This window comes from Phyllostomus discolor, chromosome 2 (assembly GCF_004126475.2).
Source record: "Phyllostomus discolor isolate MPI-MPIP mPhyDis1 chromosome 2, mPhyDis1.pri.v3, whole genome shotgun sequence".
In the NCBI taxonomy this organism is placed as follows: Eukaryota; Metazoa; Chordata; class Mammalia; order Chiroptera; family Phyllostomidae; genus Phyllostomus; species Phyllostomus discolor.
Window position 1 is genome coordinate 163,778,069 of NC_040904.2, and position 24,974 is coordinate 163,803,042.

At 49.0% G+C, this 24,974-nt stretch overlaps 1 protein-coding gene across 1 annotated transcript; it reads right to left on the minus strand.

Moving 5' to 3' along the window:
- Positions 1-567: 567 nt before the first annotated feature.
- On the minus strand, positions 568-23,435 carry ESPL1 (extra spindle pole bodies like 1, separase). Its single transcript, XM_036018943.1, is given in 50 exon segments — positions 568-1,193; positions 1,471-1,635; positions 1,788-1,871; positions 2,004-2,119; positions 2,271-2,375; positions 2,499-2,669; positions 2,784-2,939; positions 3,429-3,551; positions 3,671-3,798; positions 4,334-4,524; positions 4,625-4,838; positions 5,213-5,374; positions 5,569-5,752; positions 5,755-5,907; positions 6,348-6,427; positions 6,430-6,597; positions 6,600-6,672; positions 6,674-6,760; positions 6,762-6,832; positions 6,865-7,015; positions 7,017-7,073; positions 7,076-7,098; positions 7,101-7,218; positions 7,220-7,285; positions 7,287-7,334; positions 7,336-7,379; positions 8,427-8,468; positions 8,471-8,533; positions 9,038-9,196; positions 9,326-9,454; positions 9,842-10,013; positions 10,499-10,618; positions 15,494-15,627; position 16,342; positions 16,765-16,904; positions 17,108-17,246; positions 17,356-17,480; positions 17,483-17,517; positions 17,677-17,717; positions 17,719-17,818; positions 17,820-17,915; positions 18,222-18,307; positions 18,309-18,376; positions 18,379-18,415; positions 19,458-19,594; positions 20,909-21,029; positions 21,194-21,298; positions 21,570-22,628; positions 22,783-22,878; positions 23,217-23,435. Coding segments are annotated over 49 exon segments (6,330 nt in total). The 5' UTR covers positions 22,864-22,878; positions 23,217-23,435; the 3' UTR covers positions 568-991.
- Positions 23,436-24,974: the final 1,539 nt, after the last annotated feature.

Consider the following 24,974-nt stretch of genomic DNA (forward strand, 5'->3'; position numbering starts at 1 on the left):
TGAGGTTCTTTCCAGACCACCGCAGGAAAGGCAGAGAGGTAGTAAGGAGAGTGGTGACCATTTTTTTGGAATTTAAAAACCGTAAAAGTACTTAGGCTATAACCACAACATTGCAAAGCAACACAGGCTGCTCCACGTGGGTGGTGTAAACCTAGTGACAGACAGGCAAAGAGGCTTGTGAAGTTCTCTGGTCAGGGGAGTAGCACCAGGAAACTGGTGCTTTGAGCAGGTGAAGCAGAAGAGAAGCTGGAGGCGGAGAGGACAGTTATCAACCCACAAGCACAGCACAAGGTTTGTTAGCCAATACATATGTTATAATATGTGCTAGATGTGAGGGCTACATGAACGTGTAAGATACGTGCTCTGAGGAAATAAATGTAACTGGAGAGAGAAAAACCATACATCAGCAGCAGAACCCCACATAACTTGCCGCCAAAGTGCACTGCTAAGTGTTAACAGCTGTATGGGGGGAGAAAACAGAGGTCTTTAACATTCACCTGGGTCAGGGGCAGGGGAACTGAGGTACTAACGCTGGTGTCACTCCAGGACACCTGAGGGCAAGAAGATAAGACAGACCTGATGGTGCCGGGTCAAGGCACATTCAGTGGGTCTATCTCTACCCTTCTTGACAACTCTGTCCCGGCTTAGAGCATCCTGATGCCTTTCTTTCAGCTTTGAGGCCCAGCCAGGCCCAACTTCGTCCTATGCTTTCGCCTTTCTTCCCAACGCCCTCAAACTGGAACTCCTGCAAGTTGTTCTGTTTATTGTACCACACTGTGGGCGGTGGCAAAGTCTTGTCTTCAAATGTTTCTGATGAACTACACAAATGATTTAAGTTAGAAATCTTTATTATATTAAGTTACAAAGAAATGTTTTACATAAAATATTGGGGAAAATCACTTAAAAATATTTATCCTGAGGGTTAAATCTAAGCATGGGAGGTATAACACAGTGTCATGGCTTCTGCCAGTGATAGGACAGCTCTAAGGAGTCACCGCAGGGAGACAGGCAAGCCGTAGGCTACAGGTGCAGCCCCAATAAGATACTTGAGTCGCGGAGCCTGGCGGGCCTGATTGACATAGTAGAGAATGGGGGCTCCTGGGCCTGCTCCAAGCCAGCCCTGCAGCAGCGCCTCCGTGTAGCGGTCAATGTCACGGTCAGTCACATCCCAGAGGTTACCCAGAAATAGAGGACTGGGAAAAAAAGAAGGAAGAAATACAAAGGTCTCTAAAACAGCATATATAGGAAAACACAACTGATGGTGGTGGTGGGTGAGCAGAGCCAATACAGCCAATGAGGAAGTCCCTTGGCCCATAGCTCTAGGAGGAGAGAAGACAGCAACCGGTTAATGGCCCTAGGGAACTAGGATGGGAGGAAGGTGGGGCACAAAAGAGAAAGGATTTAGACTTCAGACCTAGGAAAGAACCTGGGGGTAGGGACCTAGCATGGGCCTTGCCCCTTGAGACTCACCAGCCAGCCATGATATACTTCAGCACGATGCCAGTCCCCTCCAGGTTTCCATGCACAGTCAGGGCTGCACTGCTGCAGCCAAACAGCAGTGCCACTGCCCGGCAGCTCAGCCGCAAAACAGCCTGCCCATCCAGGAAGCGGGCACCGGCCCCGTGCCCTGCGTAGCTAAACCAGAAGGTGAGGTGAGTTTGACCTAGCCATACTAGGCCTCTGCTCTGTGTCTTGTCAGCCAGGGGCTTTAAAGCCCCAAAGCAAATCAAAGCAATACCCTCCTCTGGGGCTGTTTCTCTCCCCACCTCCCTGCCCTAAGCACTCACATATATAGGTCACGCTCCATCAGGGCCTCCTGCACCAGTTCCAGGCTCGGCACCTCCCCAACCACTCCTTTCCAGCCAGATTCACTGCCGGAGTTAAGAGTAGGGGTCATGCTGCAAGTTGGGCACAGGGAATACTAGGGAAAAGGTGGGCTGCAACATTGCCTGTATGTTGTTGCTACCCTTCCCCATCCCGTTTTTCACTCTTATCCTCCTGACCTGCTAAAAGTGGCCCGAAACTGCTCCTCTGTACTTGACAGGTTATTGTGAGGGTTCAGAACATAGAAGGTACTGCGTGGATCCACCCCTTGGGTCAGCACTGGTGAGGCCCCAGACTGAGGAGGAGACACTAGTGATCAGGATCCTGGTCTGGCCGGAGGGCCAAAAAACTCCAAGCCCCATTCCATGATTGATCTGTTTCCAAGACCCTCTCCTACCTTCCCAATCACCACCAATTATCTGCAGTCCACAATCCCTGAACCTTACCTCTCTGATGATAGCATAGCTGAGCAGGAAGCGGAAGGAGGGCAGCCGAGTGACAGACAGTGCTCGGAGGCTGGGCATGCTCTCCCATGGCAGCTTCTGCAGGTCCTGGGTAAAAAGCACTCAGAGGTTATGGTCTCTACACAGGCATACGCAGGAGTCAGATGGGGTGGGGGTGAGTTGGTGCCCACTGCCCAGTAGATACTGCCTCTCCAGTCCTTAGCTCCTTACCTTGTCCAGCACTAAGACAAGGTGCCTACTGCTTGGTATTGTTTGCCCCTGTAGATGTCCTATTGCCTCACTCAGGAGTTCTTGAGCTCGTTCTGGCTGGGCAGGGCACAGCCCATAGGCCAGGGCCTGAATGTCCTGGGGGGTGAGAGTACTGGCACCACTGAGCATGACCTGTATGTAGGGGAACACTGGTCAGTGAGTGCCATAGCTTCCATCTCCACTCGAGGTGGCAGGTGGGAAGGAGTTAAGTCTAGCTTCTTCCCCTTCCCTGATTTCTCAACTCACTTTCAGCAGAGTAGGGTCAGGGTATTTCCAGCCACATTCCTGCAGCAACTCTTGCAGGCGGGAGGCCTCCTGGGCAGGGCCAGGGTCCTCAGTGAATGGCAGCAATAGCCCCCTCCAGCAGCCCAGCACCTCCTTCTCTAGGGAAGTGATGAGAACCTGATGCGGAAGAATAGGATCTTCAGTCCGAGATGAAGCTAAGTTTCTTCCCCCATGAGCACCAACATTTTGGAGATGAGGAAATGGGTTTTCCAATGTGTGGATTTATCTTACATATCTTTCTGCCAGTCATAAGAGACAAGGAGCTAGAGACATTTCTCATTTGCTGAGACTTGAGGGGAGTATAGGTGAGATCATCTGTTACATATCTGTGAACAGGTAGGCCATGAAAGCTAAAGCTGGGAAGCTGACACTTGGGCTTAAGTCCTTTTTCTTGTATGTACCTTTGAATGTTCCAGTGCCTTAACCCCTTCAATGTGTGGGCTCTTGTTTAAAGTCCTTCCCAAGTGGCATAATTTTTTATTTAGGCCTACAATTCCAGAAAGATTTGAAGCAGCTTAGCACTGACCTGGCACCCCTGAGTGGGAAGACACTGGCACCCCCAGGTGATTTCTAGGCCTGACCCCACCCCACCCTGAGGGCACACACCTCCATCCTATGGTCCAGTTCTAGCCGCCCTGTCCACCATTCTCGCTTGTCAGTACAGCTGCTGTTTTCTTTCTGTTCCTTCTGGATGGCATCAAACTCTTTCAGGGCCGAGCTAAGAGGAAGCTTTGGGAGATGAGGCTGTGAGATTTCTGCTTGTTCATGTGATCACCAGTCACAGAATGTGAGCGGTTCGACCAGAAGTTACCCCAGTCCAACTTTGCTCCCTGGCCCAGGAAACGTACCTTGTTCTGGGCGGTGGGGATCTGTACAGTGACCGGGGGATTGTCTTTTTCCAGCCGGGTCAGCAGGAGGGTGTTGCCCACCGTTCCAGGCTGGAGCGTGGCCAGGGCCAATACACACACAGTCACCCCTAACACACAGGACACACCCAGAGTCATTTCAGCTGTTCAAGGAATTCCTTTCATCTTCCACCCTCAGTCCCTGTCTATCACTCAAGACAGCTCTAAGAAGTCTGCCTTGGTCACTAGAGTTCAAGGTGTTCTCACTTGCCCTGACAGCTCCCGAGGACAGAGGCCATGTCTTGTACTTCTTTGTGTCCCTCACAGAGAACAAAGGGCCCTGCACAGAAGGACATGCTCAAACAGTCTGTTAATGTGTTTCATGTCAGCATGGGGAGCCCGTGGACATCTGAATGTACGCTGAATAAAAGACATTTAATTGGCTTGGAACTCAAAGTTAAAGTTAAAAAAGAAAGCTTCCAGATGTAGGGGATGTCTGTTTGGTGAGAGTAAGAAAATGACTAATCAATGAAAAGGTACAACAGGCCCTTCCATAAGGATCGTGAATCTATGTGAGCTAACCAATGCCTTCAACACTGTCACCCAACTCTTGAGTAAGAAGGTGAATGAAAGGACGGGAGAGCCAGCCGAAGCCTGCCACCATACCACTGGGGATCAGAGCCAGGCACTGCTGGAAGCTCTCCTTCTCAGGCTGGGGGAAATGGCTAGATCCCAATGTCCTGAAGGAGAAGAGGTGCTGGATGCGGGCCAGGGGGACATCTCCAGGCTTCTCCTGGAGGCTCAACCCCTGTAGCTGGTCTGTTACTTCGAGTGATCTTTGGTGCTTCTGGGCCTTACTGCAAGCAACACAAGGAGGGGTGAGTTCTCCCTCCTTCATTGTCTGGTCCCTCCCTCCAGTCTGCCCCAGCATAAGCCTTAGAGACGGCAGACACTCACCTGAGCTGCCTGTGGAGATGGGTGAGCAGCTGGTGGCGACAGGTGATGGAAACAGACTCGGTGACAAGGAAGGCAGTGGCATAGGGATCCTGCTGGCCCAGGCACAAGGCCAGGAAGCGACAGAGATGAGCGTAGAGCCCACTAGGAGGGCAGTGGCTGACTCCACGGAAAGCAATGCTCAGTGAGTCACAGATGGAATCCAGGGTAGAGATACCTAGAGGAAGGTCAAGACACTTGCTACACACAAATCTACCTCCCAGCTGATAGGAACTTGCCAAGAATAAATCCCTATCTCATCTCCCACTTGTAAAGTAGCAGCTGCCATTTACAAAGGGCAACCTGCCAAGTAGGATGCTACATAACTCACATGCATCAGCTTGCCCTGTCCTCCTCAAACCCACTTTACAGTTAAGTCAAAAGAAGCTCAGGGAGGTTAAGTAACTTGCACACAGGTAGTAGAAAGAGGGCTGGAATTCAAACCCAGGTTCAAAAGCTACCGGATCCAAAGCCAGAGCCAAGGACAGACTGAAAAAGCATTGGCATCAAAAGAACCAGAGGCTCAGCCCTCCCCAAGTGACCAGACCTCACCAATGGCTACAGGAGCTGAGGGGCGTCGGAGCCAAGGACCGAGATCCTTGTCTCTCTTCTTGTCTGGGCACGGGATGCACAGCTCCTCTTTGCTGGAATCCCGTCTCAACAACTCACATTCTCCTATGGCTGTGTCAGGCCCCGAGGCTGGTGTTTTCCCATCTGGGGAGAGAGCAGAATTTCTCTGTGGAGCTCCTTACTCCTGCCATCCCCTTGTCTTTGCTTTCCCCCCAGGATCCCAGTCCAGCACCAACAAAAGAAGAGCTGTCTTTGGCGCCAGTTATTTCTTGCGCTTTGGCCCAGGGCAGCCTCCCCCAAACATATGCCACCTCCACCTCCCCACCCTGCCATTGTACCCGAGGCTGAGTCTTCGCCATCAGAGCCCCTGAGGATCTCAAAGCTCATTTCATCTGGTTTGTCAGTCAGCTCCTCCTCAGGAATGGTCCTCATAATCTCAGGGCCCAGTTCCTCACAATATCCGATGCCACTTTTCTTGGCCCTCCGGCTCCTGCCACTGGGACCAGAGCGCTCAGGGGCCACCACCTGAGGCAGCCAGCACAACCAGTCTTCAAGCTCCGGCCCTTCCTAGCCTGACCCGAGTCTTGGCCCCGAGAAGCAGTGCCCCGCCTCTTGGGCCCCTCAGCAAGCTGCGCCTCAACTGGGTCTTCCAAGTCACTGTCATCACTGAAGTTCACCTGGGATGGGTATGAAAGGGAGAGGCCAAGGGGGCCTTGAGTGACAAGACATTCTCTGACAGCAGGTGGCGCTGTGGAGAAACCACCACAGAGGCCATTGGGGAAGAGAAAAATGAACTCTCCCACATATACTGCCACACTCAGTTAGGGGCAGCCAACTCCTGGGGTGGAAGGAGGGAGAGGAGAGGGGAGGAGTCTAAAAGATGAGGAGGAAGGATGAAAAGGGAAAGGAACCCTAGAGTTAGGAAAGTGCCTTCTGTCTAAGTCAAGGTAGACTTGGAAGTAGTTCCTTCCCGTGGAACACGTTAGGGATCCTGCAGATAATAAGGAGAGCTAAAGGTCCCCAGGTCCTGGGAAACGATCCCACAGACACCTGCTCTGCAGGACTCTTCCCCAGGACCAACCCCACCCAACAACAACACCAGCTAGCACTGTCCCACCTCCCACCTTTCAGGCGGTCTGGACCCTCTGTTGTACCTTGGGGCCTGGGGAACCTCAGGTTTGCTCTTTGTAGAGAACTTCTTTCAAACACAGTGAAAGGGACACGAGCGCCAGCCTGCCGAAGCCGGCCAGGGGGCTTAGGTGTACAGGTGGTCCCCCACCTTCCAGACCCTTTCAGAGAGGGATTATGGAGGGGCAGGGGAGCAGAGACCTCCTGCTGGCGCCCTCGCCGGTCTGGACTGTTTTGGCTTTAAGCTTAGAGGGCTCTGAGCCTGGGGGAATCTTTATAGATGGTGGCTGCCAGCCCCAGGAGCCAGCAAAAAGTTTGGGTAGTGCAGCAGTTGAGCCATCAGCTTCGCAAGGGCCTGAATCCAAGAAGCAGGCTGGCTCGCCAGGGATCCAGGTGGGGTATCCCTTGCTGCCACAAACTTCAGCCCTGACTCCAGAGCCTTCTCCAGGCTGTTTGATGGCCGGCTCAACCCCCAAGCCCCACCCCCCCCAAAAATCAACCATTCCTGGTGCCAGCCTGTGTGTGTTCCCGGACCAAGATCTCATCAAAGAGGCTCGGGACAGGGTAGGGGCTACTTTTCGATTCAGAGAAGCTTGTAGAGCTTGGGCCTAGGCGCTCAGCGGCTGCAGGGCAACCCTTCAGTACAACCTGAAGGAGAATTCAGACCCTGGGCCTGATGGCCCATGGCCAGGCTCACCCCGGCGGTGACCAGTACCCCCAGCGCAGACAGACTGCTGAAGGACAGGGCTGACACAGATGAGCAGTTCACAGGTGGGCAAATGGGCCAGGAAGCCAGGGCTGGGCTGGGGCTTTTGTTTCAGGACTGGGGAGGAGTTTGTGGAAGGTGCTATGGGGCCAGGTTTCCTTGGCCACAGTGGCCACCAGCTCCAGAACAGGGCCTCTTAGGAAGAGCTCCTCCTCCGCGAGGCTCTAGAGGACAGGGGACCCGGGCCTGCTTCTTCCCCTTCTGCAATTGGGATTTTCTTCACAGAATCTGGGTGCTGGGCTAGTCCACAAAACTCTGAGGAGAGAGCAGAACAAGCATTATAAAACTAGGAGAAATGCCAAGTTATTACTGATCTACCCCAGGACCCAACTCCCTAACATATGAGTTAATTACTTACTAATTACTTATGTATATTATTGTACTAACATACTAAATATTAGTACAGACTACTGTTTTGACAAAATCCCTAATACTTTCTTTCTTCCAATAATGGACCATCATAGCACAAAAACCCATTATTTGCAGCTTAGAAAACTGTGTGAATCTGGAAAGCAGGCCAGCACCAGAAGGCCCCCTATTTTTCTTTTCTTGTTTTAAAAATCCTCGCCCAAGGATACATTTATTGGTTGGGAGAAAGAGAGAGAGATCAGTGTGAGGGAGAAACATCAATTGGCTGCCTTCCATACACACACTGACCGGGGACCGAACCCACAGCCTAGGCATGTGCTCTGACCAGAATCCAACCCATGACCTTTCGGTGTACAGGACAGTGCTCCAACCAACCAACTGGCTGGGCAGGAGGCCCAGTTCTTAATCCTGGCTTCTGTCCAACTAGCCCCATGATTCTGGCCCAAAACATTGAATTTCTCAACTTTCTCATTTTACAAATAAAAAAAAAAATCTGTTCCTACTTGACTTACCCAGGGTATTGTGTAGGTCAAATGAAATACTAGAGGTAGAAGTGGTTGATAAAAAAAAAGCATCATAAATACAATATTTTATTATTAGCTTAAGCCTTCTGAGGACGCTCCATTGTGCTGTCCATAACAACAGCCACTAGCATTGTGAAGTGTGGTAAATGACTGAGAACTGAATTTTAAATTTTACTTAAATTTACTTAAATAGCCAGAGTGTATTAGCACTGAAACTAGAACCAGACAGAGTTAGTCCTGGACAGGCTATCTGAAGGAGGGACACCAATGGTCTGACTAAAGAGAGCTTTGCCCTGGGACCAGAAGTCTCTGTTTAGAAGGAGGCCAAACCCTGCCACATAAAGATGTGTTACATAGTGTGTGTGCCACTCTTACCATTGCCCATGGACACAGGGGCATGGCTGCTCACCTGTGCAAGACTCCAGCAAGAACAGAACCTGCCGCAGGTCGACTGACAGAGGTCGATGTCATTGCGTGCCAGTTCTAGCTCCCCCTTCAGCACCAGGAACAGGGCACCCTTATTGGGAGAGGAGGTAACAACCACTTATTGGAACTCTTGCCTTCCTGGAGAGCCCCTTTCCTCCCTTCCCAGGCACAGCCATCTCATTCTCTTCCAGCCTCAGGCTCCCTGGGGAGAGGCCCCTATACTGCTCTCTCAAATCAACTCATTCTTGTGTGTGAGGACAGGATTTCCCAAACTGCATTCCTCAAAAAATAAAAATAAATAGTAATAAAGGATCCTATGGGCAAAAAGATTTAGGGAAACACTGTACACTAGATCTCCCACTTGGAGATTTATAATGTGTATTAGCATTCTGGAGGACATGTGAAGTCCTATAGGAAATGAAGAAATCAAACACTGATTCACTCAGCATTTTCCACTTATTAGGCCACAGAATACATTCTTCCACCAGCCCCCACACAGGCTGACGTTATTATCTATGGAATACTCTAGGAACCCACAATCATGGGCACAGGTACTGAGGTTCCAGAACTGGCATCCTCTTGGTCTCTGTACTCACTGGCGTGGTATCTGTAACTTCGTTGTGAGTTTCAGAGCCTCCAAGCAAAAGGCCTTGGCTTCACTCACACTACCCAGGTGGCCCAGGCGGGAGACCAGGTTCTCAGAGCATCTCAGCACCTCTGTAAGCACCTGCCATTTCTGTACCAAATTTTCACCTGCAGCAAAGGAGACAGGCAAGACCCTGATCACTTAGTCACAGCCTGGATCCTCTGGAGACAAAACTGCCAGGCCCACCATCTAGTTTCTTCATTCCCACATGGCCTTGCCCTCCTCCTCAGACTCACCATAGTCCAGAAATGGTGTCTCCGAGGCTGCTTTTTGAGCCGAGAGCACATCGCTGCCCATGAGCAGGAGGATGATGCTTCGGAGAAGCTTATGGGAGTCAATGAGTGCTATCTCAGGTGTCTGCCAGCCTGTGCAGGTAAAGGAGGAGGGGACAAGAAGGGAGATGATTGACCCGAACTTCCACCACCTTTAACTATTAAGATAGCAAATGCAAAGTATGCTGTAACTCTTCTGTTTGTGCACCTAAGGCAGACAGAGCTAATCAATCACAGAACAACCTGAGACCACATTAGGGTCCCAGAAACCTTGTCAGTATAGCATTTCAGGCAGTCACTAGGCAATTGATTAGAGTCAGTAGAATTGAAACTCATCTGCTATCCCAGGCCTACTCTATGAAGCTTCCAAGTAGGCTCACCCACAAAGCTAGACAGCAGAGGGGACAAGGTCTGAGAAGAGATGACAGTGCACAAACCACACACATCAACCAAGGATGGCCATTCATTCTATTCCTTCACCTTGGGCACAGAGCTGCTCCCACAGGGAGGCTGAGAGGCTGTCTGAGGAGAGGCTAAGGTAGACTGCCACCACATGCAGGGTCTGGACACGCAGCAAGTACCAGGCCTTGGATGACCTCTGGAGGGCAGGGTCCTGAAGCACGGACAGCAACAGAGAGGCGCCCTCTGTCACCTGGAAGAGGGAGGGGAGACCAGAGCAGAGCAGTGAGGTCAGATGGGCAATTCAGAGCTTGAGATGCCCCTAGAGATCCCTTGGCCCAATCCCGGGCTTTTAAGAATGATAAAAGCTATAAAGAAAACTGGGACAAGAGAGGGCATAAGACTCAGAAAAGTCACACAGCTATTGTATGAGAAAACTCAGGCCTTTAGGATCCCACTGGATTTCAGTCTAGGGCTCCAGTGTCATCCCAGTTTTTATTCAGGGAGACCTTCCTCCTTGTCCCTGAGGAAACTGGAAAAAGTGAAATGGAAAGTATCTCTGTGAGGAGCACTGGTGACCAGTTCACTGGAGAACAAAGCTGGGAAACAGTACTGCTTCTCAGAGTCAGGAATATTCTTCATAGCTCCAGGGAAACTTCAGAAGCCAGACAAATATCTAGAAAATCCTAAAACCCTTTCAATACCCAGGACCTTTGGGTATAACAAAGTGAGAAATACCTTGTGGCATGCATAGTAAAGCTGACTTCTCAGTAGGTCACAGGTCAAGGAAAGGAGCAGGTACGTGTCAGTGTTATGATCCAGAAGCTTCAGGCTTGATTCTGCCTCTTCCAGGTGTAACTAAGGGAGCAATGAGGGAGTGAGCATGCTGGTGAGGACATGCCGTTTGAAGGCAGCCAGAGCCTTCAAATTAAAGTGGATTAAAGCATTCGCAAGAAAAACGCCAGACGTGCAATTAAATATTATTTCAAATATTCTAATCTACATAGGAGTTACTCACTAAAATATTCATTGAGCACCTTTAGGTTAACCATTCTGAAAGAAAGACAAAGCAAATGAGGAATAAGCAGAACCTTCCAACTAACGGCTCGCAATGCAGTAGGTGCACAGGCACTACGATGTAATCATGAAACAATGCCATTGGTGCTGTGGGGGCTCAGGGAAAGTGGCTGATTCTGCCCTGGAAGAAGAGGACATGTAAAATGCTTTATGGAGGAGGGAAGAATTGAGCTCGGCCTTGAAAAGAAAGTACAGGTTTACTGAATGAAAAAAAGGCGAGAGGAGAGGGTGCCTTTAGAGTGGAGAATCTAATACAACCAAAGACAAAGAGGCATGCACGAGGAATATAAAGTAATGGCACAGATCAGTGTAAGGTTCATGGTAGGCAGTGGCCAGGAAAAGTGTGAACCAGGATACAGAAGGTGTCGACACAAAGTGAAGGGTCGGGACTGCCGATTAAGATGGCAGTGTTGGCAGACACAGCTCACCTCCTCTCACAATCACATCAAAATTACAACTGAAACATAGAATAACCATCACCCAAAACCATTAGAAACCAAGTTGAATGGAAGTCTGATAATTACAGAATTAAAGAAACCACATCCATCCAGACTGGTAGGAAGGGCACAGACAAGAAACCAGCTGGTTCATCACCCTTGTGAAATTTGGGAAGGAAATCTTGGGAGCAAGATTTCCAGCCCCCCAGCCGAGGTTCCAGTACCAGGAAGATAAGTCTCCACAACTTCTAGCTGCAAAAATCAGTGGGGATTAAGTCAGTGGAAGAAACTGCTGAAGTCCCAAGCAGTTCCTCTTAAAGAACCCACACACAGACTCACCTACTCACACTCACTCCCTCTGAGCTCCTTCAGCACCTGGGTAGCAGCTTGAAAGGCACCAGTGACACACAGGGAAAAACGTCAACACGAGCAAAGGCCATTGTCCCTTTTCTAAACCCTCCCCCAACAGAGCCAGCAAGCTAGTGCCGTATCTGAAACTCCATCAACCTGGCTAACACTATTTGACCCACCTTGGATATCCCCAGAGACTCCACCCTACCCAACTTACGGACCCCCCAAGCTGCTTTTCCGAACCAATGGCTGGTCTTGGCTCATGCTTCACAACTTCCTAAATCCTCTCAAACAAGCAACAACTGGCCTCAGGGAGCCACAGGCCCGGCACTAGCAGCAGCCAGCCTAGATTCACAGCTTGGTTTTGCCTGGGAATCTCCAAACCCAGCATAAGTAGCAGCCATCTCAGATTGCTTTATATGTCAGGCAGGGGGGACACCCCAGACAAAACATGGGTGGGGGCTGACCTTGGTCTGCACCATCCAGCATACCCCAGGGCCAATGCACCCAGTGAACAGCTACAGACCAGGCTGGAGCACCACCACCCTGTCCCTACACAGCTGATCCTCCACAGAGGGCAGAGCTTGGTGGTCAGTGGTCCCTGCCAGTCCTTGTAGCTGACTGGCCTGGGTAAGTTCATCCCATTGATCTGCCAACAGCAACCAAGACTCAAGTACAAGGGGAGGGTGTACTCAGCTCACATCAGGGGCATACCTTGAAGACCCAGCTTGGGTGATTTTGGAGGCTGTGCCACTGGACCCTACAGGACACCTCCCACATTAGGCCACACTACCAAAACACGGAGCCAAAGCAGCTCTACCTTATACATAGAAACAAACACAGGGGGCCTGACAAAACGAGGAGACAAACATGGCCCAAATGAAAGAACACATCAAAATTCCAGAAAAAAACTAAACAAAAAAATGGAGATAAATAATCTATCAGATGCAGAGTTCAAAACACTGGTTACCAGGATGCTCAAGGAACTTAGTGAGGACCTCAACAGCATAAAGAAGATCCAGTCAGAAATGAAGAATACAGACTTCCGGCCAAGATGGAGGCATAGGTGGACGCACCGTACCTCCACGCACAACCAAGATTGGAACAACAACAATTTAGAGGCAGAATAACACCCAGAACTGACAGAAAATTTATCTGAATGGAAATTGGACAGCCAAGAAGTTGAAATAGACCCATTCATCCAGACTGGTAGGAGGGGCAGAGACGAGCAGCTGGGCACAGGGCACAGTGCAGAGAACAGGAAGAATTGAACGCATGAGGCAACCGGGAGCGCGTAAGGCATCTGGGGCATACAAGAACGCAGCGAGTGGACCCTGAGTACGCAAGCAGCAGCTGGCAGACCCAGTGAGGCGGCAATTGTGGAGCAGGGCAGAGCACACAACCCAGGATCCCAGGGAAGGGACTGAAGTCCCACGGAGAACGGAGCTACTGTCATTGTTCCCTCTCAACCCCGCCCTCACATACAATGTCACAATCTAGCAACTGGGGTGCCCAGCCCTGGTGAACACCTAAGGCTCTGCCTCTCACTGTAACAGGAGCGACCAAACTAAAAAAAAAAAAAAGAGAGAGAGAGAGAGAGAGAGAGATGGCTCAAACAGAAGAACAAATCAGTGCCCCAGAACTCATCCTTTTGAGCGACCAAGAGATAGCTAACCTATCAGATACACAGTTCAAAACACTGGTGATCAGGAAGCTCACAGAATTGGTTGATTTGGTCGCAAATTAGATAAACAAATGCAGGTTACCATAAAAGAAATGAAGGAAAATGTACAGGGAACCAATAGTGATGATAAGGAAACTGGGACTCAAAACAATAGAGTGGACCAGAAGGAAGAAACAACCAAACAGAAAAGAATGGAGAAATAAGAATTTTAAAAAAATGAGGAGAAGCTTAGGAACCTCCAGGACATCTTTAAACGTTCCAACATCCAAATTATAGGGGTACCAGAAGGGGAAAAGGAAGAGTAACAGATTGAAAATGTATATGAACAAATAACAAAGGACAACTTCCCCATTCCGGCAAAGGAAATAGACTTCCAGGAAGTCCAGGAAGCTCAGAGAGTCCCAAAGAAGTTGGACCCAAGAAGAAACACACCAAGGCACATCATAATTACATTAGCCAAGGTAAAAACGAAGGAGAGAATCCTAGAAGCAGCAAGAGATAAGGGGACAGTAACCTACAAAGGAGTTCCCATCAGACTGTCAGCTGATTTCTCACAAGAGACCTTACAGGCAAGAAGGGGCTGGAAAGAAGTATTCCAAGTCATGAAAGACAAGGACCTAGATCCCAGATTACTCTATCCAGCAAAGCTTTCATTTAGAATGGAAGGGCAGATAAAGTGCTTCTCAGATAAGGTCAAGTTAAAGGAGTTCATCATTACCAAGCCCTTATTTTATGAAATGTTAAAGGGACTGATCTAAGAAAAGAAGATAAAAAAAAACATGTATAGTAAAAGGACACAAACTCACAATTATTAACAACCACACCTAAAGCAAAACCAAAGAAACTAAGCAAACAACTAGAACAGGAACAGAACCACAGAAGTGGAGATCATATGGAGGGTTAGCAACAGGGGAGTGGGAGGAAGAGAGAGGGGGAAAAGGTACAGAGAATAAGTAGCATAGATTGTAGGTTGAAAATAGACAGGGGAGGGTAAGAATAGTATGAGAAATGTAGAAGCTAAAGAAATTATAAGTATGACACATGGACATGAATTAAAGGGGGGGGAATGTGGGTGGGAGAGGGTGTGGAGGGGAGTGAAGGGGGGAAATGGGACAACTGTGATAGCATAATCAATAAAATATATTTAAAAAAAAGAAATATTCAAAGTCATGAAAAGCAGGGACATACAGCCAAGAATACTCTATATAGTAAAGCTATCATTTAGAATCGAAAGGCAGATAAAGAGCTTCCCAGATAAGAAAAAAACTAAAGGAGTTCACCATCACCAAACCATTATTATATGAAATATTAAAGAGATTTATTTAAGAAAAAGATCAAACTATCAACAATAAAATAACAAAAATACATATCTATCAACAGTTGAATCTAAAAAACAATTTAAGTAAAGAATAAGAACAGAGACAGAGTCATGGATACAGGCAGTATTTTGATGGTTGCCAGATGGGATGGGTATGTGGGGGAGTAGGTGAAGAGGTGAGGGGATTAAGAAGTACAAATAGGTAGCTACAGCATAGCCATGGGGATATAAAGTACAGTATAGGAAATGAAGTAGCCAAAGAACTTACAGGCATGACCCATGGATGTAAACAATGGTGGGGGAATTGCCTGAGGGAGTGGGGGGTGCTGGTTGGAGGGGACAAAGGGGGAAAAATCAGGACAACTGTAATACCATAATCAATAAAATATAATAAAAAAAAAAACAAAGTGAAGGATTTGGACAGTATCCTTCACTTAATGAAGAAGTCAATTAAATCCTGTAAACAGGAAATAGGTTAAATCAGATCTGTGCCTAAAAAGACCCCACAGGTAGTAGTCAAAAGTGGAAAAGGGAAAAACTGGAGGCAAGGAAACCAACTAGGAGACATTATAATAGTCCTAAGTGAGCCAGAAAAGATCAACCAGGGCAACAGAAATAAGTGGGGAATACAAGACTGGCATCACATTCCTGATGCAGAATCTGTAAAGCTCAATGAACTGGTTTCGCAGTGAGAAGGAAGACACCTGCCTCCCAACCAGCATGCACTTTACAAGCTTCTAGCCAAATGCGGCAGCAGAAGGCACAGAAGCTGCCCTTTTAGGAGTCCTATCTCTTCAGGGAAAAGATGGGTTACTACAGCCATGTCTCCCCTGCAGCCCCACTGGCTAGACAGGCTGGGTACTCACCTGGGCATAGCTGGGACAGCTGAGTGTCAGGAGGAGCTGGGTGATGTGGCAGGAGGAGCCAGCTGCCTTTGCGTGATCCTCCAATCTCTGGGCCACCATCCGTAAAAGCAGGAGGACCTCAAGAGCCTGTAGGGCTGGTTGGCCAGGAGCAATAAGGTTACCCAGCTCCTGCTCAAGCCTCCATTTCTAGCCTTTGCTCCCCAGCCCCTCTGGGTGTTGGCCTGATCTCAGAGCCTGGCTGGAATGTGACTACCCAGGGAGTAACCATCAGGGAACCTGAGAGGAAAACAGTGAGGGGGTCTGCAAACCATCCTACCCCTTCTGTTGGAAAGCCAGATGCCAGTCGTCATCAATAGCGGGACTTACTGAGTGTGCTTACTATGTGCCAGGCACTGTGCCAAGAGGTTTACATTCATGAACTCATTTTATCTTAATAGCAACCCTAATCCCAATTTAATAGATGAGGAAACTGAGAATCACATAGGTTAAGTTGCTTGTCTAAATTCACAATAATAGGTATGTGTAGAGGCAGACTCAAATCTAGGGCTGGGACAGTGTCCCAGGCTCCTTGTGCTAGAAATACAGCCTAATGACTCACAGTAACAAAGGTCCTTTAAGTACAATGTTCTTTTTCAGAGGTTCCTAATGTGGAGCCCAGGGAAGAGCTTTGGGAAGTCTGTGAAACCTTCTGACATGTAAAAATGTAGAATTATGTCTATAGGCATTTATGTGTTTTTTTGAGTTACATAGCTATCAAATTATCTAATAATTAATAGTTATGGCTTACATGTGAGTGTTCTCTTTATGTGCAACATCTTCCATGTATTATCTCATCAAATGCTAACAACGCTATGAAGTAATTATTATCACCTTCATTTTAGTTAATTTTTAAAATTTTAATTTATTGATTGTAAGAGGGAGGGGCAGGAGAGAGATTTGTTGTTCCACTTAATTAGGCCATTCTATGGTTGATTCTTATATGTGCCCTGACCTGGAATTGAACTGGCAACCTTGGCGTATCGGACAACACTCTAAGCAATTGAACTACCTGTCCAGGGCTATTACCTTCATCTTAAGGATAAGGAAACTTGGCCTTAGAAGTTTAAGTAATTTGCCTAAGGCCATGCACTAAAAAATGATGAAACTGGATTTAAACTCAGAGAGGCTAGTGATAGCGTCCACACTGGTGTACTTGGCTTCTCAGCAGGAACATAGGCCAAAAAGGTAGAAGGTGCTTGCGTTTATGGTCTTTGTCAATGCCTGCCCATTACCTTTGCCACCAGCTGATAGAGGGCTGCAAGGATCTGCAGTGAGGTTGCTGTCTGTTGGAGACTCCGCACGGTGGGGGCTTGACCCTTTGTAAGCACCTCTTTCCACAGGGCCAGGGCTTGGTCCAGGCATTTGGACTGAGCTGTAAGTCAGACGAAAGAGACCAGCCATTCTCTCAGCATGAGCCATCTGGGCAGAATGCCGCTTTCTCCATAACACCCTCTGCCCATTGTGCCCACCATCTCCCAGCCTACAGGGCCAGCCTCTCCCACACCAGTGGTACCCGTCTGGCTCTTAGGAAGCCTTGGTGAGACTATCCCACTACACTATGTCCGTGGCACTCACCAGCATCTGCTGCCAGGTTGAAGGCAATGTTACTGTATAGGAAACGATCTTCCTGCAATTTATCTTCATAGTTCAGGTCATTGACTTCAAATTCTTCCAGGTTACTAGGAGCCTGGGCTCTCCGATCCCGCTCGATACCCTGGATGGGAGATCAGAGTAAAAAACAGGGCCAGTGCCAGCTTACTTAGGGCATGGGGGGAACAATTCCTGTACCCAGTGTTGCTCAGCCCCACAGCAGCCACACGCACTTCCTGTAGTTTGGCCTCCAGGGTACAGATGTACAGCCACAGCAGGGCCTGTGCTTTATCATCCAGGAGCTGATCTTCAGCCTGGGCCTCAGGCCTCACAGACTCCAGAAGCTGCAGGGCTTCCGGATAGCATCCAGGGCGAGCTATAGGGAGAGGATTGAACTTAATCAGAGTCTTCTGCAGAAAAGCTGGCTTCACCCTTGAATGGGCTCCCATGGCCACAAATGGAAGGGGTTGCTCAGGGACATGGAGAGGGAAAACAGGCTCCACAAAGGGTCAGAGACAGAAGGCAAGAGTGGGCCTCCCACCTTTGCTCCTTACCAGTCGGTCTGCTGGGCAAAGTCATGGTAGCAGAGCACCTGAGGCCAGTTCCACCAGGTGGGTAGCTCGAGCCCAGGCCCCAGCTGGTGTCTCCTCGGGACTCAGTTCCAGAAGGTCACAGATGACATTGAACCGTTCTTGCCTGTGTGGCCCGCACTGACTTGTAGGCCTGCAGCTCCTCCCTGAGCAGGATAGACAGAGTCTCCGGGTCCCAGGTGCTCAGGCTGTCTCGCAGAGTCCTGAAAGAGAGTGGGCTCAGCACCTCGCAAGCCCTTGAACACACAGAGCCTCTGCCCCCATGCTAAGAAGTCTCTGCTTTGGTTTGCTCAGAGCTCCGTAAGTTCCAGTCGTGAAATCAAGAACACTGCCTGACACCACAGTTCCCCCAGTACCGAACACAGCGGCTGGAACATTGCAGGCACTCAGTGAACAATGATGGAGGAATCAGTGCCTTTTTCAGACATGAGGATGAATGTGACCATGAGCACAAAAAGCTTGCCATAGCCGTGGGGCAAACATGGTTGTCTCACCTCCCTCCAACTCACCTCAGCTGTAGCTCCTTGTCTCCGGCTCTGGCTGCATCCATCTTAACCCGGACCCAGAAGGAGATTGGCTCAGCCATGTGTTTTGGGGCCACAGGGCTGCAGGGCTGTCAGCCACAAAGTCACCATCTTGCATCCATCAGCCTGTTTACCCAGTTCTTCAAACTCTCTACATGCAGCCGGAAGCACCTATGCAACTGACCAAAGAAAGGACAGACCAAAATAGAGAGGGGACCCAATGAGCCTGTACAGTGGGAGAGGACATGCATCCACAAGTACAATACATATACCACCTGGTCGGGGGTGGATGGAGGAGGTTTCCAACCAACACCCCTGCCCCAAGGCAGCAGACACCTAAGAAACTAACTACCACATGGTGCTCACGACCGGAAAGCTTTCATCCATCCACCTACATATTCACTGTCCGCACCCCCTGAAAACCTCCTCCTCCTCCTGTGATGATCTCAGCAAATCACCTGAGTCAGAATGCAAGACTATCCTCGGACTCTTCCTTCTCCCTCCCCCACAGCCATTTGCACGTTAACCTTCAACTTCTTTCACTCATCAGTTATTTCTATCTATCCCTTGGGAAGCTGCTCTCCGTTCAGATGCCCACCCTTTCCTGCTGGTCTGCTAAGGCAGCCTGGGTGCCCAGTGTTATCCTTGCACCTCCATTTATTCATCACAGTGATGCCAGAAAAGTCCAAGATTGCCAGTCTGCTGTCATGGCCCTCCACTTAAATCCATTAGAAGCTCACCACTGCTCTCATGATGAATCCTTCTTCTATGACCCACCTTGCTTGCCAGTGCAGCTGACCCCTTGTTTTGTCTTGCTTTAAGACAATGGTTCGCATTCTGGCTGTCCAAAAGACACTTAGGAGGACACTTTAAATGTCTAGGTGCCTGGGTTCCAGCACCAGAGATTCTGATGCAATTGGATATGATTAGCTTAGGGAAGGCATTAGAGAGTTTTTTGTTTTAAAGTTCACTCAGGTGATTCTAATGTGCAACAAGGTTGAAAATCACTGGCTTGGGATGAAGCTAAGTATAAAAAGTGAGTCAGTTTTTAAAAACGAAGTAAATGGCAGTATAGGTGAGGTCTGGGAAATACTGTCCCAAGTACTGGTGCCAACATGTAGCTACTAACTCCCTGCTCCAAGGCAGGGTCTTGGGTAGGGCCTTTTACGCTACTCAAGCCCCTTTCTTCCCCCAACATGACCTCCCTTCCTGTCCTCGTACCTTCTCAGGAGGCACCTCAGGACAGGTGCCTGGCTTCGCCAAGCCAAGGTGCTGACAGAAGGGCTCGGAGATGGCACAGGCCTCGGCATAGAGCTTGTGACTATAGAAGCTGTAGGCCAAGTTACTGGTGTAAGAGGCTGCAGGAGACAGAAAGGACAGTTGACCACAGGATCGGTTCCCAATGCCCTCTCCTTTTGGAGGGGCAGTAGAGAGAAACTTAATCCTTGGTCAGCTTAGCAGCTTCCAGATCAGACAGGAACCCCTATTGCTAGGGAATGAGAAAGAGGCAGCACTCCTCTTCCTGCTCCAAGTCTGCCCATGCCTCCCACACCAGCCGTGCCCTCTGCACTTGTTTTATAAAAGCAGAGTCCTCATTCCCAAACGGCGCTCATCTCTCCTCACATGCCAATCTGTCTTCATTTTGCTCCAAAGGTCAGCATTTTAGGGAAATACTCTGGCCTGTTCCTTACTTCTCCCTTCTTCCCTCATTCTACTGAAGCTATATTGCTTCCTTGCTATTTTTTGAAGACACCAGACCCACTCTGACATTTAAGGCCTTGGCACTGGCTATTTCCTCTGCCAGGGATGTCCTTTCCCAGGTGTCTACATAGCCAACTCCCTCACATCCTCCAAGTTTTGCTTATGTCACCCTCTCAATGAGGCTCACTTTGACCATCCTGTTTTAAATGGTAACTTGCCCCACTCACTCACCTTGAACTCCTAATTCCCTTATGCTGCCCCTGCTCCACTTTTCCTTTACCCCATATTTCTGATCACTTTCTAACATGTTGACAATTCAATTATTCTCCTGTTTATGATCTTTCCCCCCAACCAGGATGTGGGAGAGAAGCTTTTCACTGTATGCCCTTTTATGCAATTTGAATTTTGAACCCTGTTTCACCTGGTTTAAAAAAAAATAAGTTCTAAATATTCTTTAAAATTTAAATATGTAGAAAGATCATAAAGTTGCATTTCAGGTACAAACATTTTCATGAAACACCTGGCTGGCGTAGCTCAGTGGATTGAGCACCGGCTGAGAACCAAAGTGTCGCAGGTTCGATTCCCAGTCAGGGCACATGCCTGGGTTGCAAGCCACGGCCCCCAGCAACCGCACATTGATGTTTCTCTCTCTCTCTATCTCCCTCCCTTCTCTCTCTAAAAATAAATAAATAAAATCTTTTTTTAAAAAAAGCATTTTCATGAAACAAATACCAAATCAGATTTCAAAGCCAATGAGAAAAAAATTAGTGTCTACTATTTTAAGTTAGTCTCCTCACTTCTCTTCTGTTGTTAAATATAGAGTAACCAATATTTATAAACATCTTTTTCACTCCCTCCTTAAACCATAAGGAGTCCCCACAGGGGTCAGAACCATCCAGCAAGTGCTATTTGCCTGCCTCATGAGTGATGACCCTCCCAAGAAGCCTGTATCTGGGCCCCTGGGCACTGACCAGTCATCCCCAGGTAGTCAGTCAACTCTAGGCCTGACAGGCCCTGTAAGGCATCCAACATCCAGAACACAGTAGATCTGCAACTTTCCACTAGCTGGGACAGATCAGCCAAATCAGTTACCTGAAGGGCAAGAAAGAAGGGTTTGAGGGTGAGAGGAAACATAATAGGTACAAGGTAACACCCACCCCATCCCAAACCCAAAGCCACCCCAAAGCTCTACTGAGGGCAGCTGAGCAACCCCAGACCCTAGGATGTGTCCAGGATTTTTCGTTCCCAGTAGGTACCTGACAGCCTTGAGCAAAGTCATAAACCACCACAGTATAGAGGTGAAGTCCCTGAAATTGCATCTGAACCAAGGACTGCTGCTGCTTGGAGGAGTCCCCACAGACCTGAAGAAGAAGGGGAAGGTTGGTTTCAGGGACAGAGATAAGGCGTGAGCTCCACACTAAAGACTGGCACAGAGTCCTGGAGAGTAGACACAGCCCGGAGAGTAGGAAGGACAGCAGGAGAGACCACTGCCCTCTCAGGATAGACTAGGCTGCATGGTCCAGAGAGCAGCTTACCAAGGGGGAAGCCAGAGCTTCTAGATCTTACCAAAGATCCCAACCTGATAGTGAGTCCACAGAACCATATTCCCACCCTTTCTCTAGGTCAACTCACGCCATCCTGCAGCTGCCGAATAAGGGAGCAGTACCCGCCAAGAAAAGCAAAGAAGCCCAGAATAGCATCAGGTCCGAAGCGCCTCTTGGTGCCTCGCTCCAGGCCTGAGAGGAAGAACTGGCAGCTGTCATACAATGCCCGCAGTGGGGGTGACGGTGCCTCCATACTGTTGTTCAGGATAGCTGATGCCTTGATCAGAAGCTTGGCCACTGCCTGGGGTCCTCCCTCCCTGACCTGTAGCAGTTTTACCCCCAGCTGGCACAGCTGGAGGCTGGGAGCCAGGCTGGTGTTCCTTAGGTAATCTTGGGTCTTCTCTACCACCCTGACAGCTTTGGCATGGAGGTGGCTCCAGCAGAGGCGACGGCAGTGTTCCAGGGTGAGCTCCAAGAGACAGAGGGCCCTCTGGGGAGAAAGAGAACTAGGAGGGTTCCTTTTCTCATCCACTAAGGCTTTAATCACATGCCTGGAGAGCAGATCATCTAGGAAATCAGCATCTGCTTCACTCAAACCATGCCCACTGGCATCAAATTGCTGATGGGCAGCTACCACTCGACAGGCTGTTGGAGAAGCAAAGTGAGGGACCTCACAAGGGGTACTCTCATCCTCTAACAGTACTAGAAAGCTTAAGGCCTTCATCCGAGCTGAGTAGGCAGCTCGCCGCTCTGCCAGGGCTTCTGCCCCTTTCCAAAGCAGAGAAAAGCTGCCCAGAGCCACAGCCTCATAGTCCTGGGGAGCAGCTTGGCGAGAACACTGCTCCAAGCAGGCATGGAGGAGCTGAGCTAGTCGAAGTGTGGCCTCTGGGATTCCCTGTGCAGCAACATTCCGCAGAAAGATGAAGAGAATCCGTTCCAGGTAGAGGGGTGGACCCTGGGGGTTGGACACCAAGTAGCCATTGCAAGCCAGTTCTGCCAGCTCCAGCAGGCTATCCAGGTGCCTATGACAAGGCAGCTTGGCAGTCAGCTGCTGGTTGCAAGCCCTTAGGATGGCATCACAAGTTTGTCTCCTCTCCGCATCAAATCTGCAGTTGGAAGAACCGGCTGGAAGTTTGGACAGGAACTCCTAGGAGGAGAGGAAGATGGGAATGATACAAAGAGAAAGGGATGGGGAAGGAACTAGAAATGGAGTTGCTACCAATCAGTCAAAAAACAAACAAACAAAAAAACCGGCTCAGCTTGGAAAGCCAGGTGTATCCACAGCCAGACAGCACCCCTACCTTCAGGTCAGACAGCAACTCTTCAGCCTCCTTCCGGCTGCTTAGCAGAGCCCCAAAGTTGACTCCTTTGAAGTTCCTCATGGCACCGGGGAGGGGGTGGTGGCTAGGGGGAAGGAGATAGACTAGAGAGTGCAGAGAAGATTCGTAGTGGAGTTAAATGAAGGACAGGAGAAGGGGTTAATGAATCCCTTCAGAAATCCTAACGGAAAAAAGCCCAGGCCAGGACGCCAGGCTCCCATTATAAACCGACACTTACGCTTTTTCTTCTTCCAGACCGACCCCTGGCCTCACTATCCTCCCATCACCCCAAGCCCCACACAGGAGGCCTCCACAGAGCTCTTCAACACCTACCAGGGCGTGCCGAGATCTCCCGACCATCCCTGGCAGAGTTGCCCCCGCCTTTCCCTCAAGTCAGTTTTGGGAGTCCCATTCACCTCAGTGCGTAAACAGGCTCATGAGTTCCTCCGGGCCTTACTGCTCCAGAAGTCCCCAACTTTCCAGGTCTAAGACTTACCCGCCAGACTAAATACTCTGCCAGGATCCAAAATGTAACCTTCGTCTCCGCGCCAGCCCCTCCTTTCAAATATTCCCAGCGGCCAATCAGCAAAAGTTGCGTAACTCCGGCGGGCCGCGAGGCGCACTGGGAGTTGTAGTTCATCTGCCGCACTGACTGTGATACTCCTCAGCGCGGGCGGGGGCGGGGGACGGGGCTGCCGGGGCGGTCGTGCCGCTCTGGGCGTTGAGGCCTCTTGGGGGGCGGGTTTCTCCACTTTTTCTAGTTAGGGAAGAGTGCCTCCGCTACCCGTCGCTTAGTAGCTATTGGGGAGTCCAGGCCTCCGCCTCTTTTGCACCTTTATCTTCAGAGCTCAGAAAGAATTTAAATTTCCAGAGAAGAGAAATAGGCTTAACAACAAAAAGAGCTTACTTGGAAACTCACCTGGTTTGGGTTACTAGGGAAAAAGGGCATAGCTTTTCATGGAATTCTTTAAAAACAGAGTTTCTGGGGCCACTGACATGAGTACCTTGGCAACTTCCATCTAGCTCTCTGTCTCTCCATGCCTTCCTGCCTGTTCTTTGCATCAATTGGATTATGTGAGAAAGACAGAGGGTCTAGCGCCCCTTGATGGAGGAATGGAGGGTAATGGGGTGGAATGGGGTTGTAAATGGTGGGAAGAACTAGGAAAACTCATTCACCAGGATATCTCATAGTCTGTTGTTTTTTTTTTTAAGATTTTATTTACTTATTTTTAGAGAGAGGGGAAGGAAGTGAGAAAGAGAGAGAGAGAAACATCAGTGTGTGGTTGCCTCTCATTTGCACCCCCTAGTGGGGCCTGGCCCGCAACCCAGGCATGTGCTCTGACTGGGAATGGAACTGGCCACCCTTTGATTCTCAGGCCGGCACTCACTTCACTGAGCCACACAAGCCAGGGCGATAGCTCATAGTTTTTAATGACATATTTGGTAAATACTAACTACTTCTCCAAACATACAGATTCAGTTAACTTGGCTTCTTTTTCCTTCCTCTACCAAAGAATTCAATTCAAAACTCTAGCCTTGGCAGTTAGCTTGTTCCTGATGAATTCTATTAAATAATTCATCTTTCTCTATCATCGTCTTTCTTCATCACCATTAGCTTCTTTTAGGAGCTTAGAATATAGTAGGGAAGACTATTTAAACAAACAAACACCTATGACTTCTCCAAAGAGTCTCAGCATTGGAATGGTAATATTAATGCAGGTGCTAACTGTGTGTTATAGACACTATACACATATCTCTTATACAGTAAAGGGACCCAGCACAGAGTTCATAAATGATCAATAAATGTATCAGTTCTCTCAGTACTCAGTTCCTCTTGCTTACTCTTTAGCAATCAGTGCTATTTACATGTCATATAGCAAGTGTTCTAGGACTTTTGTCCTATGAATTATATTTGATTGTAAACACCTCAAGGGCACAGAACTTATCCCATTTTATTTATCTTCTATTTACAAGAAGTAGAAAATTCTGTAAGTATCAGGGCTTTAAACTTGAGTCTGGACAAAGGAGATGCTTTCTAGTCCCAGCTCAATTTGTTAATAATCTATGAAATGGGGATACTAACAACAAGCCTACCTCCCAGGAGTTCTGCCAGTCTCAAATAGAACAGCCTTGAAATGCTTTGCAAAGGCCCTAACAGTGCTTTGCAGCCCTTA